At 39.2% G+C, this 17,353-nt stretch overlaps 1 protein-coding gene across 13 annotated transcripts in view; it reads left to right on the top strand.

Annotated features, from left to right (window-relative positions):
- The window catches only part of ERC1 (ELKS/RAB6-interacting/CAST family member 1), a 159,331-nt gene that overhangs the window by 53,313 nt on the left and 88,665 nt on the right, over positions 1-17,353 (top strand). For 9 of the 13 annotated variants that reach the window (XM_082240419.1, XM_082240417.1, XM_082240418.1 and 6 more), the window contains 2 exons: positions 1,663-1,698; positions 4,558-4,751. In XM_082240419.1, the coding sequence (XP_082096545.1) occupies positions 1,663-1,698; positions 4,558-4,751 (230 nt within the window). The remainder of the gene's footprint in view (positions 1-1,662; positions 1,699-4,557; positions 4,752-17,353) is intronic. The other 4 variants (XM_082240416.1, XM_082240421.1, XM_082240424.1 and 1 more) reach the window with 1 other exon arrangement.

Here is a 17,353-nt window from a genome sequence, read left to right on the forward strand (position 1 = left end):
CCTGCTGGAGCTCTTCATGTAAATATTCCTGGTCTGAAATGCAAACCTTTCCCCCGCTTTTGGCTACATGAAATAATTAATTACCATCAGAGAGGAACGGAGATCAGCCTGATTCTTTCCACCTGCCAGAGTCTTCCAGCAACTAAGTCTGCCTCACTTCCCACCAACCAGTAGAATGCCATTTTAAATGCCAGGGCACAGTGATTGTGAGAAGGAAAGAGACTGATTTGGCTCTGCCAATGGATCAAAATCTTTGACTGTGCCCAGCCAGTAAATCTCAAATCTTTATGCACTAGCCATTTGGAGAGCGTTTGAGGGAAGATAGATTTCAGCCATTTGCTGGAATTGTCTTGGAGCCATTAGCAATAGTGATTGAGTTTCTCTTGGCCTGCTGTGATTCCCACAAAGTAAGCCACAAAGCTTTCAGATGAAATTGTCGAGACAAGAATCTAAACTTCTGGAGATACTCAAACAAAAGCAAGTGAAGCTGGCAGCAGTTATGGAAAGAAGAAACCCTCTAAAAAGGAGAAGCACCAGCAGATAAACTACGAAAAGTTTCAACATATCATCTTACAATAGAATTGTGGGTGGTTGTAGTTGTTTTTTGCATTACATTGTAAGCTTTCACATGGTGGGAGGAAAACAGATTTATAAAGCTTGCATGTTGGGGATAAATTTCTAGCCTGGTCTTCTCACTCACTAACTTTGTGCAGTCAGCATTCAGAGCTACTGATCATGTGTGTTACCTTTCATTGACAGATTAGCTGTTACATTTTATATTTATAGTGCGGAGAATATGTATTCAGTACTAGATAGAGCACATGCAAGAGTTCCTAGATTCAATCCTTAGTATTCCCTGGTTTGGCTGCAGTCCTGGAAAGCTACTTTCCTTCATTGTAGACTGAGATACATGGACCAATAACCTCGCTCAAGATGTTACAACTTTCTGTGTTGTAGGAAAATTCATGTTCCACTATAACATTTGAAGTATGTCATGAGAGCGTTGCTCCCAGTGTATAGCTGTACTAGGTTTGCCTGGTCAATGAACCCTGTTGCTCTGTACATTAAACATTGATATGTGTATATGTTCTAAATACAGCTGTTGCAACATTGAAATATTCATACATTCAGATACTGAGTAGATCCATCAAGTTATCTTTTACAGCATTTTTGAGGTATAGTACACTCACATATTTAGGTTGCTGAACTTATTCAGTAGAGCTGGCATTTTTAAATTGGGGGGGGGACAAGCCCATCAGGAGGTAAAACCTTTCATCCTATATTTATTTAAATGTTCAATAAAATCATAGCTCAGTGCTGCCTTAGTCAGCTTAAGGCTTTTTTTTCTAAGGAGCTTTCCAGCTGTTAATTGGTTTAAGTATGTAATGTATTGTACAGCCAATGGTTATCCAGACTTCTGCTCACTACCCGAAAGAGACGTATCCAAAGACTGAAGCAGAAAAATCCATTAAAGGGAAAATAGAGACTGGATTTGGTTAAAATATCTACTTCAGATTAAATCCTAAATCTACAATCAGCTCCTTTTCTCCTACAATGAATGTCTCTACATCTTTCTGTAGATTGTTTGTGTTACATTTTTCTCTCTCTCTTGCACTGTTCCTTTCCCCAATTCTTCCCCTCTTTTCCTGTCTTTCTCCTTAGCATCCTGAAGTCTTATTGAGTCACCCATCCAAGCCAGTAAGTGTTATGACAAACTGGAAGGCCATAGCCAACCCCATTTGATTGTGCCGTTTCTGCATGTGTAGTCTCTTGTGTCTTTGTATTCTGTTCCCAGGAGACAGTGAAAAATTCCAAGGCTGTCATGCCTAGGTCAGACAATGGATGTGGACTTTCCTTGTTGCTTTGTTTTAGTTTTTTTATTTGATCAGCTTATAGTTCTGCTACCTTTCTGCTTCTATGCTTAGTTGCTTTTCTAATCTGTATTTCTCAGATCCTATTTTTTATATGTGAAGTATAGGAGTGCTGTAACAAATTTGAAGGTGGTAGACTCTACTTCATTGGAGGTTTTTAAACAGAGGATCTGTCAGGGATTCTTCAGCTGTGATTCCTGCACTGCAGGGTATTGGAATAGATGACCTTTAGGGTCCTTTCCAATCCTACAATTCTATGTTTCTATGAAATAATTCCAAAATCCTTGGGAGTGTATATTGCAGATCAGGAAAGGTACCATGAGGATGATGGCATGCTTAATGAGCAGAGTTAAAGAAGCTATCAGAGGCAGGAAGAGTTCCTTCAAGAATTGGAAGCCTTGCCCTAATGAAGAGAGCAAAGGAACACAAACTTTGGCAAAATAAATGTGGGCAGACAGTAAGGGATGCTAAAAAATAATTTGCACAGCATAATGCTAAAAAGACTAAGATCAACAACAACAAGTTCTTTCAACAAGTTCTTTCCTGCTTGGCAGGGGGTTGGACTCGATGGCCCTTGTGGTCTATTCCAACTCTATGATTTTAATATATTGGTAGCAGGAAACCATCTAGGGAGGAAGTTGGACTTTTGGATGTGTGCTAAAGGAGGGTAAGGAGATTGCTGAGAAGCTGAATTAATTATTTTTACCTGTCCTCACAGTGTAAGATATAGGGCAGATCCCAGTGTCTGGACTAACTTTTGCAGGAAGGGAGTCTGAGGAACTGAGGCAGATAGTGGTATAAGAGATTAAGTTCTAGACTTAATATACAAAATGAAAACTGACACATTGCTGGGTCTGGAGGGCATCCAGCTGAGAATTCAACTCAAATGTGAAAATGGTAATCCTATAACAAAAATATGTTTTCCCTCTGACGAGCCTTCTCCATACCTGAGAACTGGAAAGTTGCCAGTGCAACACTAGTTGTTAAAAAGGAATTCAGGGAGGATCCTGGAAATTGCAGACCAATAGGCTTAACTTTTTTGATGGGAAAACATGTGGAAAGTATTGTTAAAGATAAAATAACCAAGCATATAGAAGAACAAGTCTTGCTGAAGCGTAGGCAGCATGGTTTCTGCAAGAGCAAGTCTGGTTTCATAAACCTACCTTGAAGAGTGTCAGTAAGTATATAGATAGAGGTGATCCAGTTGACATAATGTACTTGGACTTTCAAAAAGCATTCAACAAGGTAACTCAACCAAGGCTTCTGTGTAAATGTAAGAGTCATGGAATACAATGAGAGGTCCTGTTGTGGATCAGGAACTGGTTAAGTAAGAGAATAGGAATAAATGGACAGTTCTTTGAATGGAGTGATGTAGAAAGTGGCGCCCAAAAGAATCAGTACTGAGACTTTAGGGGTGAACAGCGAAGTGGCCGAGCTTGTTGACAATACTGAATTGTTCAGTTGTTAAAACAAAAAGAGATTGTGAAAAGCTCCTGAAGGACCTCTCCAAATTGAGTGGGCAGTAAAATGGCAAATGCAGTTCACTGTAAACAATGGTAGAGTGGTGTATGCCAGGGTGAAAGAAAATCTTAATTTTATATATACGCTCATGGGGTCTAAACTGACAGTAACTGACCAGGATTGTGACCTTTGGATCGTCATGGATAACTCTTAAGTAGATGTTGACTCAGTGTGTGACAGCTGTGAGAAAGGCAAAGGGGAAGTAGGGGAAGCTGCAAGTGGGCAAGTTGATATTCTGCTATTTTCCTCCTTGAACTTTAGATTATGGAAAGAAAATCACCCACATTTAGTTTATATTTCCCTTTTAATAGTAATAAGTAATTTGCAACAGATGTGAACAGACTTTAGGCTAGTGAAATATACATTGGATTTTTTTAAATGCACAGCTTCACAGCCCCCCAAATAAATTCCAAGCCACTGTCCCCGCCACCTCCCACCCCAAGAGAAGTCAATAAATGCATGAGCTAGTAGCAAAAGATATGGGTTCACGTCTGTAATCAGTGATGAATGTAACTTGGTGACTTTGGGCCAGTCACTGCCAGGGCCTAGCCTCCCCAAGACAGTGATCATGTCCAAAGATAGACCTGTCCTCTAATGCCTGAAGCTTACAACACTGGCAAGTGCCACTTCCAACTTTTTCTTGCTGTGAAAAAGTATCAAAACTCTGCTCTCCTCCCACTATCCTGCTCCACTGCATCGTTTCTTAGGATCATTGGGAAGTGACAGATTGGGACAGGAGGCCTTCCTGTATTTTTTATTTTCTTTTATCAGGTAGGTCATGAGTAACAGCAAAGGGTCTGGGGCTCAGTGGAGTGAGTTGCCTGACTGAGGTGTAGATTGCACATAGAGAGAAATGTTGATTAACAACAAGAAGGCAAGAAGTGGGAAAGGATGCCTGTCCCTCCCTGTTAAGCCTGTGCATTTGAGATGATTCTTGGAATGTGCCCTGGTAAAGTTCTTGGCAAGAACACCTCAGTCATTGGGGCTAGATAGAGAAGTAATAAGGTAAGAGATTGCCGGGTTAGCATGTTCTTCACAAGCTGACTGGTCAGAGTTTGGTTTGATATAGCAGGACTCTTGTGTCGTGCCTTGGGAACAGAATGTGTTCTGTTACGAATGTGAATATAGATACAAAGAATAACTCTTGGGATACTTTTTTGTGCAGGCTCATGAAGCAACATTGGAGGCTAGGGCCAGTCCAGAGATGAGTGACCGATTTCAGCAATTGGAAAGAGATGTGGCTCGCTACCGGGAAGAATCCAGTAAGGCTCAAGCTGAACTGGATCGTCTGCTAGAAATCCTGAAAGAGATGGAGAATGAGAAGAATGATAAAGACAAGAAGATAGCAGAACTAGAAAGGTGAGAAGGGATGGGGAGAGAAGCCCGTTATCAGTTTTTCAACTTGCTGCCATTCAAAATTGGACATTGGGGGAGTTTCTAAAAGTTAGTTAAGGGTTTTTGCTTTTTCCCCTGCCTATTTCAAAAGGTATGCTGATGTTTCTGGGATCTCTTTTAAATAGTAGGAGCAAAAGTGCAATTGTAGGAAACGATGGTAGCTCAGTGAAGCTGGCTTTCGTTTCATGTACTGTACATGCATACTTGAACCTGACAAATTTATATGATTTACTATAGTACAAGTACCACAGATAATACTAAGCATTTTTAATATGCAGCTTGATGTGAGGACTAATTCTGCCTATGTGAGAACATGTTCTGCAGCCATATGAAATTAAATAGGAGAATGCCACTTAGTAGCTTTGAAACAGGATTTCCACTTCTTATATTATTATTACATATTTATTTACACCTCCCCTTTTTCCCTGACAAAGACTCAAGGCATCTTACAGCTAAAAATGCTCTTCTTGGTAATACTTTTTTGGTAATGTGGTTTCCCCAAGCCCATCCTTTTCTGTGGATAGAAATTAGGTAGGACTTAATATCCCCACTAGATTTGAACAGCTAGCAGTTGGGTCACTGGAGAAGTCATGGGAACAACACCTTAGATGGAAAATGGAACAAAACTATTAGCCATTTATTAGGCTTTTAAAATTTCTCCTGAACTGCAGTCGTAAACTCTTAGTCCGTTCTAAAACAGTGACATATAAGTATTAGTTACAGTTTGACCAACAGTTGCCTTGAAAGGTACAATATGGAGGTTCATTTCTTGGCGGTGCACTAACTTTTCCTCTTTTGCCGGAATGGGTTTCCTTAACATTATTTCATATGGATTCAACTGCATTTTGTCAGGTGCCAGGAAAATCACATAGATTAAGACCACCACCTGAGTAGAATTTTCCTTGGTGAATATATTAATTCTTGAAATGCAGTAGCTGCTTGGCGTTCCCTCGTTGCCCAAAATTTGTTCATCTGACTTAATATTTCAATGTTGAGTTAGATGTTGAATGTGTTTAATAGTTATGGGCAGCATTTGTATAAAGAAATCTATTCAGAACTCCAGAGAATATAATTAAGAGAATTTATTGTAGGGAGAATTTGCACATCTGTAAATACTTGGTGTTACTGCTTCACATTTTTATCTTCTTTGATATGCAGAATCTACTCAAAGGTGCCAAAACAATATTCTCAATTCATTAGGAACACAGAGATAATTAACTTGCATGAAGCCTCTCAGTTGGATTAACAGTTCAAGTTTGTTACCTTGGATGGCATCTGTTCCTGTTACATTGAAACAGTAGAGAGCTTTGAAAAATCAATATTCATTATTTTTCAATGAAACTTTGAACATTTCCATGAATGGTGTTCTGTTGGCCACAAGGGGGAAAATAGGTCATTTCCTTTATTTTTGAATTCCAAAATGTCTGTTAGGACAGTTGAAATAGAATTGCAGAAGTTTTACATAATATTCTTGAAATTTAATTTGTCAGTCTTATATAGATATCTCCCAAATTTATCTTCCTTCACCAGTATTTGATTTTGGTCCAATTTTGCATTTCTCTGTATCCTACCAATATGCATGTTTGGATGTTCCTTCAACCTCAAAATATGTGCAGATTTCTGTCACTGTTGGAAATATTGTTACCTTCCTTATCATAGAGGTTTAAAACCTTGGAATAATCTTTTGAGCTTTTCCTGTCATCTTTTTACATTTAAAATGTTTCTAAATCCCACCATCTTTCTTTTCAATTTCTTCCAAGGTCAGTCATTATGGAGAGCTTTGTTAGTCTTCTCTCAGAATTTCTGCTGTACTATAACTGTAAATGGATTGTTCTCAATAGAGTTTATTACTCTCCAGTTGAAACTGAAGATAATATGGTTCCATTTCAAATTGGAGGAAACATGTACAGTATTTAAGATCTTCCTTTGTTACCACATTCTTCCAATCTGTAAGAGATAACAAGAAAAATCACTTTTTTAAAGCATAGTTGATTATTCTGAAACACGTTTTTAATTTGTACAGGAGACACCACTAGATTAACTAACTGGCTGAGACACACCACATTTGTAGCATTAGCTTCCCCTGCAGCTTGTACTTATACACCTACTACCTTACCATAGGGAAGTTGGCTGATAAAAATAGCTTTTCAAGCTGGAGCCAGACTAGCGACTGCCTCTATACCAGGGTGCCACTCCATAAATGAGAGCAAAAGCAGAAATGAGTTGATGATGTTATCAATGAGTTCTTCCATAACTGCTTCCTAGAAATAAAAGAAAATATAGTTTATGGCAAAAAGAGTGATGAAAGCACTACATTGAAAGAGTGATGAAGGACCTACATTGGCTCCCAGTACATTTCCGGGCACAACTGAAGGTGACCCGGAAACTACAACTAATACAGAATGCGGCAGCTAGACTGGTGACTGGGAGCAGCTGCTGAGACCACATAACACCGGTCTTGAAAGACCTACACTGGCTCCCAGTACGTTTCTGAGCACAATTCAAAGTGTTGGTGCTGAGCTTTAAAACCCTAAATGGCCTTGGCCCAGTATACCTGAAGGAGCATCTCCGCCCCCATCATTCTGCCCGGACACTGAGGTCCAGCGCCAAGGGCCTTCTGGTGGTTCCCTCCCTGCAAAAAGCGAAGTTACAGGGAACCAGGCAGAAGGCCTTCTCGGTAGTGGCGCCTGCCCTGTGGAACACCCTCTCATCAGATGTCAAAGAAATAAACAACTATCAGACTTTTAGAAGACATCTGAAGGCAGCCCTGTTTAAGCAAGCTTTTAATTTTTGATGAATCGTTGTATTCTAATATTCTGCTGGAAGGCGCCCAAAGTGGCTGGGGAAGCCCAGCCAGATGGGCGGGGTATAAATAATAAATTATTATTATTTATTATACACCACGCCGTGCAATGTGCTGATCACATCACCACTCAATATTAAGGGAGCCTGGCCCCCTCCTTAAGAACTTCAAGGCCCCCAAAGTGCCTGCAATCCTGCAAGTGTTCCACTATGTTCAATGGGGCTACTCCCTGTTCAATGTGTTTAGGATTGCATCATCAGAGGCTGGTTCTTAGCTCTTTTTGAACAGGTGAAAACACTTCAATAGATTAAGTGGAAAATCAAATGAAGAACGCACCCAATTTGTGAATGGCTTTGTTTTTACGCAGTTCTGTTCACGTATCAAATGTCTGGCTTTCTAGTTCCTTTTACTAATTACTTGCTCTCTTTATGTATTGTCATCCCACAATCATCTAATGTTTCATTGATGTTTCTTTTGTGTTCTCCCTCTCTGTCTTTCCTGGTTCCCTTGGGTTGTTTTTTGCCTGTGGTTTTTTCGCCATGCCTTTTCTCAGAAGGCACGCTTCGCACAGAATATGCTCCCCCTACCAGGTGTCTGTCTCTCCACCCCAGCCTGTAGGGGGTTTTGTATGGGACTTTTTAGGAAAGTGAGTTTCTTACAAGGCTATTGTTTCTTGCTGGCGGAATGCTGCTTTCTGCTAACTGGCTGCAATTTCTGCTGGGGTTTGCTGTAGTCAGTGTGTGTATGTCTGCCAATGTGCCACATTAATTGGATTTATGCAACATTTTTAGACCCTGGAATACAACTTAGAGCACTAGTTCTGCTGGTATCATATTATCAGCATTTTTGAACGACTTGTGTTTTGACCTCCTCTTCTTTTGGTGGTTGTATTTCTGTGAATTCCCGCACTATAGCTCCATTACTTTCAGACCATTTCAGTTTCAAGCTGTTTGGCTCAATTGTGCTCTCAAACCTATATAAAACCTGTTTTGTGTGTTTTTAAAATTAGAATGAGAAAACTGAAAGATAACACACAACTCTGAAACATCTTGCTTATGTATTTAAATATTTATTTAATTTGTCTTTGAAGGCACACTGCTCCCATAAGATGGTTTACAGCTCCATTTATATATTTTCTTTTCTAGTAAGGCACAATCCAACTGAACAGGAGCTAAAAGAAAAAAATATATTTTATAGGGTTTTATTCTAATTAAAAGAAAAACACATAGTTGTGATAATACCCTGTGTCTCTTCATGGGGTATGGGGTCACCACTGAGCGAGCCCTGTTAACCCAACAGCTCTTGCTGGCAGGTCAGAGAACAGGGCCTTTGATACTGATCCCTACACAAATGCAGGCACATAAACCTGTATGGGCATACTTTTCATTCTCTTCAGGGTGCCCATCATTCACCTTTCCTTAATAAGCTGTTGATAACTAGTTGCGGGCCCGGGTGCAAGTGAAGCCATGAGGGGTGGAGGGTGAACAGGCAGTTAAGATATAAAATAAGACACAAGGCACCAGTGCTGGGATCAGATAAGGCCACAACTTTATTGATTACAGATTTATGCAGGTTTGGGCATAGGCGTTGTGTATGTATCTTGTAATCAACCAGCCTGCCTGCTGGTTTATGGATAAGAAGTAGGATTTGGCCACTGTCGCGGGTCACCTATTGACATGCTTCATATCCAGAGACCCTCCGTCCCCCGATCACTAGTAAGGATACTAAGGCCTTTCTGCCCCTTTTGGGTATTTGGACAGGAAGCACCCCCAGGCTCCCTTGGGGATACCCAGACCCCTGCCCAACTGGCCTAAGAATCCAACCCTCAGCCACCACTTGAAATGGACCCAATACTGACTCTGCCCATGTAACTGTGACAAACTGCAGCTCCAGTGATGTTCTGTTCAGGGAATCCAGTGAAGACTGCTTGTCTTAAGCACACTGACTTAAATAGCCAGGGAGGGGACTGGGGGGAAGACTTTCCCAAAATAAACAGAATTTTAAAAATGCTAGTTTGAGGATTGTGTCATGTTTAAGCCATATGCTTATCTCATATTGAAGTAGTGAAATGACCTGAAATTATTGAACTTTGCTCAAACTTTATTTAGAAATGCATCACTTCACCCTATGTACCATTTTCCTTCAATTTTGTAACACATTGTATCAAAGGTATACACTTAAAGTTTGGAGGCTGCTTCTCAATGTTGTAAGGAATGCGGGTAGCATGTGTGCTTGGAGAAAAATGTTGCTTGCAATAATGGTTGCATTATTTTGTAATTTGAGTTGCCTCATTCTAACTGATCTTGCTTGCTCAGGCCTGCATTGTTTGGCGAAGTTGCTTGCTGTTTTGTATTTAAGTCAATTTCACTGATGTAGGTTTTTAAAAGGATGTTGTACATTTAAACAGAGTGTTTCCAAGCTGCTCTGCAATTCTAGGCATGTTCTAAATGTATAAAGCAACCAGCAGGGTTTTTGGCTAGTTGATGAACTGCCAGGTCACAAGCTTCCAGTGCCTGCTATATTTTTGTTGCCCGGTATTAAATTGGTATCAATACAAAGTCTTGTAGAAAACAAACTAGGTAATGTTTATTTTTCTCTCTCTGAGGTCTTTGACATTTAACTGAATAAAGCACATCTCATCAGTCATTTCTGGCCCTGTCCTTGATGTTGGCAAATGAAAAAAGGACATTTCTACAGTGGAAAAATAAATTTGGTCATAAATAATCTGAAGTAGACGTTTCATTGTCCTTTCCTGACTTCTATACTTTCCTCACCCCAATCCCTCTGAGATACTAGAGTAAATAGTAAGTAGCTGCAGTGTAATACTGACCCAAAATCAGTAGGTTCTAAGCTGCTAACTTTTTTTGAAACACAGCTGTTTTAAAATCTGTTTTCTTGTTGTAAATGTATCTAAAGATGACAACTTGCAGTTGAAAGTTAACTTTCAGAGCAGCAGGTACTTTTAAGCTGAATTGACTGGTATCATTAGTGGTGGTCTGTCAAGTATCAGATCCACTATGTTTCTAATCACATTTCTTTTGAAGTAGCAGTCTTCAGTTTTTAGCAGTTTGTATAGTTGGTATATTTAATCCATTGAAATAACTTTGAAATGAGGCAGTGCATCGATTTGAAAAAAATGTGCATTTTACACAAATCAACCTGATGGTTTTGGATATAACCTTTTTTAAGTAGCCTTAAACTGGCTTACAGTTATATATAGTAGGAAGCTCTTGAGTAAAACTGAGTAAGAGAGCAAATAATAATTTAACTTTTACTCAAGACATATTTTTGCTAGTAAGTCAAAATTCTGGTGGTCACTTCTGGATCCAAATATTTGTACTGCATTCCTAGAGTATGTTTAAGATAGAGCCAGTTCATAGGTTACCACGACTGTTTCTTGAACATTTATATGTTACTTAGTGATCTGTTTCTCACATGCATGATTGTCTTGGAGAGGAGGAACAGTATATTGTTCCTGATGAGGAAGAGCATGATCTGGGTTGAATGATTGTCCGAAATAGCCGTAATTTTAGCTTGTAAAAACAACACAAAACTTTCTTTGCAACTTGCTAAATCAAGAAGATGAAGAATAATGCTGCTTTGATTTTGTCTGTCAATCTCATATTTATCAGTGAAATTGACCATAGATAACTCTGAAAACAGGGTGTTAGAATTAAAGCAAAAAAGGCAATAATGAACTCCTGAGGCCCATGGCTGTGCAGTAACCTCCAACAGGTAGTCTTTAGCATGCCTACCAGTCCATAGTGTTGGAGGGAACTGACTAGAAGTAGCATGTTCATTATTGTTTTTTAGATTGCACCTCATTATATAGACTTAAAATATAGCTGACTTGACAGCAAGCTTGAAAATGTTCTTAGGTGTTTAAAGAGTTCATACAAAATGATAAGTAGTTCCTGGATTTTCTTAAAGTTTTATGAGCAACACATGAAGGCTTGTGGTGTATTGATTCGCTTTATTTTGGCCTTCTTGTTGAGATAAATTAAGATATTTTCTTGGAATAAATTTTAAATCTGAGAGGGAGGCAGCCTGAAGAAAGTTGTCTGATTTCCCAGAACTGTCATCTTGCTAACATCTATGTTCCATGAAATATTCTCTCAAGCAGTAGACAGTTGCTTTCCAGTTTGATCCATGCAAACTTTGGTGTTGTCTTTACACTATTGCTCCAAGAAAGGAAACAAAATAATCAAAAAGAAGGCATTTTCTGGAGCACTCCTTATGTGTTGAATGGTGTAATCTAATTGGGTGGTTCGAACTGCCCTAAGACCTTTGGGTATAGGGCAGCATAGAAATTAAATAAATAAAAAATTATAATTAATTCTTTTTGTTGCTGGGAAGTTTACCAGAATGGAGGATTTTGGTTGAAAAAGCCTTGCCTTTCTTTCTTGTCTTGCTTTCTGATGCTGTGCTGCTCCTTTGTCACTTTTCTTGATGTCTTAACTTTGGAGTGTATCCTCATTAACCTTTTCTCTAACTTTCTCTTTCACATTTCCTACCCTGGATTTGCTGCTTGGTTCAGCCTCACTTCAAGGTCAGTATATATTAATTTAAGGATTTTATTAGAGAGGTACATCTACAGCTCAGGTAGTGAAATACTGAAACCCAATTTTCTTCTCTAGAAGATGGGATCAGAAATATCTTACTCTATATAGGAGAGCTGGACTACAGAGTAGTTTATAGCACAAAACTTGGATGTGCTGGCAGTAGTTACTGTTGTTTGTTCAGACATTAGCAAATTCTTATCAAAATGATGAGCAGGGGAGAGTGGGACAGTCAGCACATTGGCTGCCTTCCTCCAGTCCTGCACTGAGTATCTGCATTGTGGCCTCTGTGTCACCTCATCCAAGTTCAGATTCTCCATCTTCTGCCTGGTGAGGGAGAGGCCAATGAGGTGTGAGTACATTGTATCAACAGTGGCTATCTTGAATCCGTACTGTCTGCGTGTTGCCACATCTTTCAAGAATTCACTTGTTCTACACCTTATTGATTTATCTGTGTGCACGGGCAGACATTTTGACCTGACATTAAAATTTTAGTCAATTTTATCATTTTGATCCAGTACCTGAAAATAAGAGAGTCCTGAGTGGTACTTCTCTTTGTAATTGGAAAATCAGTTGAATGGCCTACTAAGACCCAGGAGCTTTGGTCGTGCGTCTTAATCATTGTGTGTGTGTGTTTTATGTCTTCAATGCGAAGTTTTAAATCTGCCCTATACTTATGGGCTGTGGCTGTTTGCAAAATAATCCCATTGTATGAGAGTAATAAATTAGCTGATCAGTACACATATTTTTCAAATAAGGATTGTATGGGACATTGTTTTCAATGCTTATGCAAATATAGAGGGCTGCTTTGAGGGGGAAGTATACCGTTTAGAGGCTAGTTTTGAACTTGTGCATACTTGTTTTATGTATGTCTGAACACTTGCAAAATTTTGAGTATGCGGGATGTATTTCTAATTTAGGATATTATGGTGTGCTGTGCTATTGTCAGAAAGAGCACTCTGGTTGTTATGCCAAAGTTACACATGTTTCTTTTTTGGAAGTTGCAAGAATAATCAAAAGGAAGTTATTAAAGTTCCAAAAATATTTGTATAACCAAACTTACAACAAAAGCCTGTGTTGAGCTATTGATCAGCATCCCCACTGGTAATAACTCCACTTACCCATATATAGAGGAGGATAAACTTGGGAAGCAAGAATAACAGTAACACTACCTGATTTCATCGCCTCTAGTGGGAGAAAAATTAAAAACACATTGTTACAGTAATTCATATCCTGAGTGTGCCATAGAACCCCAGAAAATTTAGCATGTGGCTTTATTAATGCCATATGGGGGAAGATGGTGAAACATGGAAGACAGGGCTGGCAAATCCCAGTGTTCTTCTAGCCAGGTATGTTTCCAGTCAGGTCTGAAATAGTTTGGAGCAAAAGACCATAAAGGATAATTAAAAAAAAAAAAATCCAAGCAAAACAGTGCTTTAATTTCTAGTTGGGTAAGAAGCCAGCAGGAAAGAGATCTTATCGCATTTCACCAGCTAGACATGAGCAATACTGAACATATGTTCGCCCTAAAGGCATGTGCCAGAAGTTTGCAATGAAATGGCATAATTGTCAAGGAGTTTTATAAAAAAGGAAATGGTGTAAAGGCTCTAATTTAAAAAGTCATCTCTATTCTCCAGAGAAAAAATGTTCAGCTGGTTTTTCTAAGTACAAATAGTTGCAGTTTCTAAGTCTGAAATGCATATAGCAGAATTAGAGTAACTTCTTATATCTTAAGGACAGCTACTGTACTGGCCTACTGATAATCAGCATTTGAAAGCCAAAGTCCTTTTAAATATTTTGATTTTTAGTTCATATTGCAGAAATGGTCTCAGTGCAACACTAATAAACTTACCATGCTGAGTTTATAATGAAATGATTGTCTTGCAGCTAACTGGCCAAGTAAGCAGTCTTGCACGCATGTGCAAATGCACATATGCACAATTTTTTCACAAGGTTTGAATATTCTGGTTCTGTGCTATCCTCAAATTCAACTGAAGAAGATTTATCTGAAGAAGCGTGCATGCACACGAAAGCTCATACCAAGAACTAACTTAGTTGGTCTTTAAGGTGCTACTGGAAGGAATCTTTTTATTTTGACTATGGCAGACCAACACGGCTACCTATCTGTATCTAGTTCAGAATTAGTTTAAAATGAAACATTCAACCTACGACACTCACCCAAACATCATTACAAAGAGACGTTTAAGTCTTCTTCAAGTCATCATTAACCTGGCTTTTGACACTTGAGATGTATATTTGTAGGACCCACTTTATTTTAATAAGTTATTTTAGATTGTTTTTAACATTGTGGAATATTGTATTTTTAAATGTGTTTTAAATGTTGTAGCTCACCCCGGGACCTTAGAGTGAAGGGTAGGTACTAAATTGTAATAATAATTAGCAGCATCAGTGAGGAACATTGTTGTATCTCCAGAGGAAGGATGTTCTGTACCTGGGGCAGTGTCACAGAGAAGGCCCTATCTTGTGTCACTATGTATCAGGTTATGCACATCAACACACCCACAAAAAGGACCTTCCACACAGAACACAGGATTCAACCAAGCAGCTATAAAAGTGTTCAGCTCAAAGTCATTTATTGATTTACACGCTAAAGTTAACACCTTAAATTAGACCAAACAGCAAATGAGCAACCATTGCAATTCTAGTCTAGCAGTGTCATCCTGCACTAGCTGCAGCTTCTAGACTGTCTTCAAGGGTAGCCACATACAATGCAATACAAAAGTTCAATCTACAGTGCAGTAGTACAGTATACAGAGTAGATTTCACAGTCTTTATGTGCCCAAATGAGTATAATATTTGTACTATTATTTTAAAATAATTTTCAGATATTGTAGGGTTCAGCACATGTATGCACATTTATTCTCTCCCTGTGTTGTTGACTGCTCACAATGCTTTTGAAAGCGCCACATGGGAAATTATTTAGGGACGGGAGAGGTTGTTTTTTAGGGAAATTGATGGAGCACAGTGTTTTCATTTACCATTATGTAAAATGTTTAAATTACAATATATCGTCATGTTAACATATCCCAAAGTAAACAAATTATCCAGTGTGACATCATTAGAAAGATAATTAAGGTTATTATTCAAACTTAATTTATGTGCATCAGATTATTCCAGCAAATACAGCCTCCAGAGGGTGTTTTAAAAAAAAAGACTAATAACAAATGATTTATGTGCACCTATTAGTGACAAAGTAGACAGTCATTATATAGCTTATAGAGTCCCCCTACTCCACTATAAACCATGTATGTTTTATGGTTTACCAAAACTAAACCAAAATGAGTTCCAATGAATAGCACTTACTTATTTATTTCATTTTATTTATTTTCTCACATTTCAATCTCACTTTCCTTCCATCATGGAATCCAAGTTGATGTATGTGTGGTTCCTAAGAGGTCATCATCCAGGCAGTAACTCGACCCAGACCTGCTTGGCTTCCACAAGGTGGTGACCGTGTCTGCCTTCAGACCTTCAGGAACTTGGGTTCCTGTTATCGATCTCTGTGCCACTAATGCAAGAGGGGCATTTGCCAGCATTTGGGCCCATTTGCTATCTTTAGGCATTATTAAAAGAAGAGGTTGCACAAGTACTCTAACCCATCAGCAGAGAAATTGTATTGCTCTTTGTAGCACCAGATAAGATTCTAGCTCACTCAGGGGCACAAGTGCCTCTGTAGTTTTCTCTCCACTCAAGAAATGTGTGATGCAGCCACAAGTTCATACCTTTTACAAGGTATGAAAGTCTTCCAGGCTAACATGGGGTCAGTCACCGGCAAAGTATGTGACTGTAAGGGATTCATTGTCCCCCTCAGATGTTCTGTGTTAGCGACTCCAACAATGACTGGCCTACTGCCATTTGAACAGTGAAAAGGTGCTCTAGTGAACAAGGATTCAAACTGTGAGCAGGGGCACATATACAAACCCCTCTCCCAACACATCATGCCCCTCTCAGCCCTTGACTGCACAGTGAAGGTCTGTGGGAGACTTCTGCTTGCATTCTCTTGAGCACAGTCACACAGAGAAGTGTGAAGAAGCCCCACTGCAGACCCACACAACATGGGGAGGGGCGGGAGAGGGAGACCATGATGTGTAAAGATGTTTGAGGTGCAGTTTGTGTGCACCTCCCTGTCCCCATCCATATTTGGAGGCTTTGCATGTTCAGGGAAATGCCTAAATAATTTTTTGCTTGATGAATTTCTCTTCTTATAGGGAGAGACTGTTCTGCTCACCCTGCATACTGATTCACATCTTTGTTAAGAGTGGAAGTGCAGTCTTTTCCACACTGTTTAACACTGAAAAAACTGGGCTCTACTCTGTTGTGTTGCTTTGGTAGAAATTCAACCTAGCTTTCTTAATTTCTTTTGCTGGATTTAGGCCAACTCTTACACAGGTTTTTGGTTGTGATTTCTCACTGTTTAATTGCTTAAAAAAATTGTCCAGTAGCACCTTAGAGACCAACTAAGTTATTCTGGGTATGGGCTTTCATGTGCATGTACACTTTGTCAGATACACGAAGAAGTGTATCTGAAGAAATATGCATGCACACGAAAGCTTATACCCAGAACAACTTAGCTGGTCTCTAAGGTGCTACTGGACAATTTTTTAAAAATAAATAAATTATTTTGATTGCGTCAGACCAACACGGCTACCTACCTGAATGTTTAATCGCTTATCAAGCCTGGAGATAGGTTGGAACCTTCACCTTCCAGGAAGAGGATTTTAGCCTTTCCTTCCTGCCTCTTGAAGTAGGAACTGACCCAATACTGAGTGACCTGCTCATAATTACAATAAAAATTACCAAGGGAACGATTTCCTTATTTATTTCCCAGTGGTCCTTCAGTGCTTGATATGTTTTACTAGTACTGTTTTTTAATGTCCATATTTGATGTCCATTAATTTCAAGGAGTCTACTACTAACGCTTCTAAAAAATAATAATTCTAAATAATTATTTAAAAATGAACTACACGTAGATGCAGTCTGTGTTTCTCAAATGGCTGGCCTCCCAAAGGAAGGAGTTCAGTACATTTTTGGAAAGAATATGGAGGAAGGGACAGAAACAATTTGTCTAATTTTGGAAAAATAGTTAAGAATCAAGATTTTCCAAAGGATAGATGGTAACCCATGCAGCTGCTGGGTGACCTTGGGCCAGTCACACTTCTGTGAAGTCTCTCAGCCCCACTTAC

The sequence above is a fragment of the Podarcis vaucheri genome, assembly GCF_965113315.1.
Source record: "Podarcis vaucheri genome assembly, chromosome: 10".
Lineage (NCBI taxonomy): Eukaryota > Metazoa > Chordata > Lepidosauria > Squamata > Lacertidae > Podarcis > Podarcis vaucheri.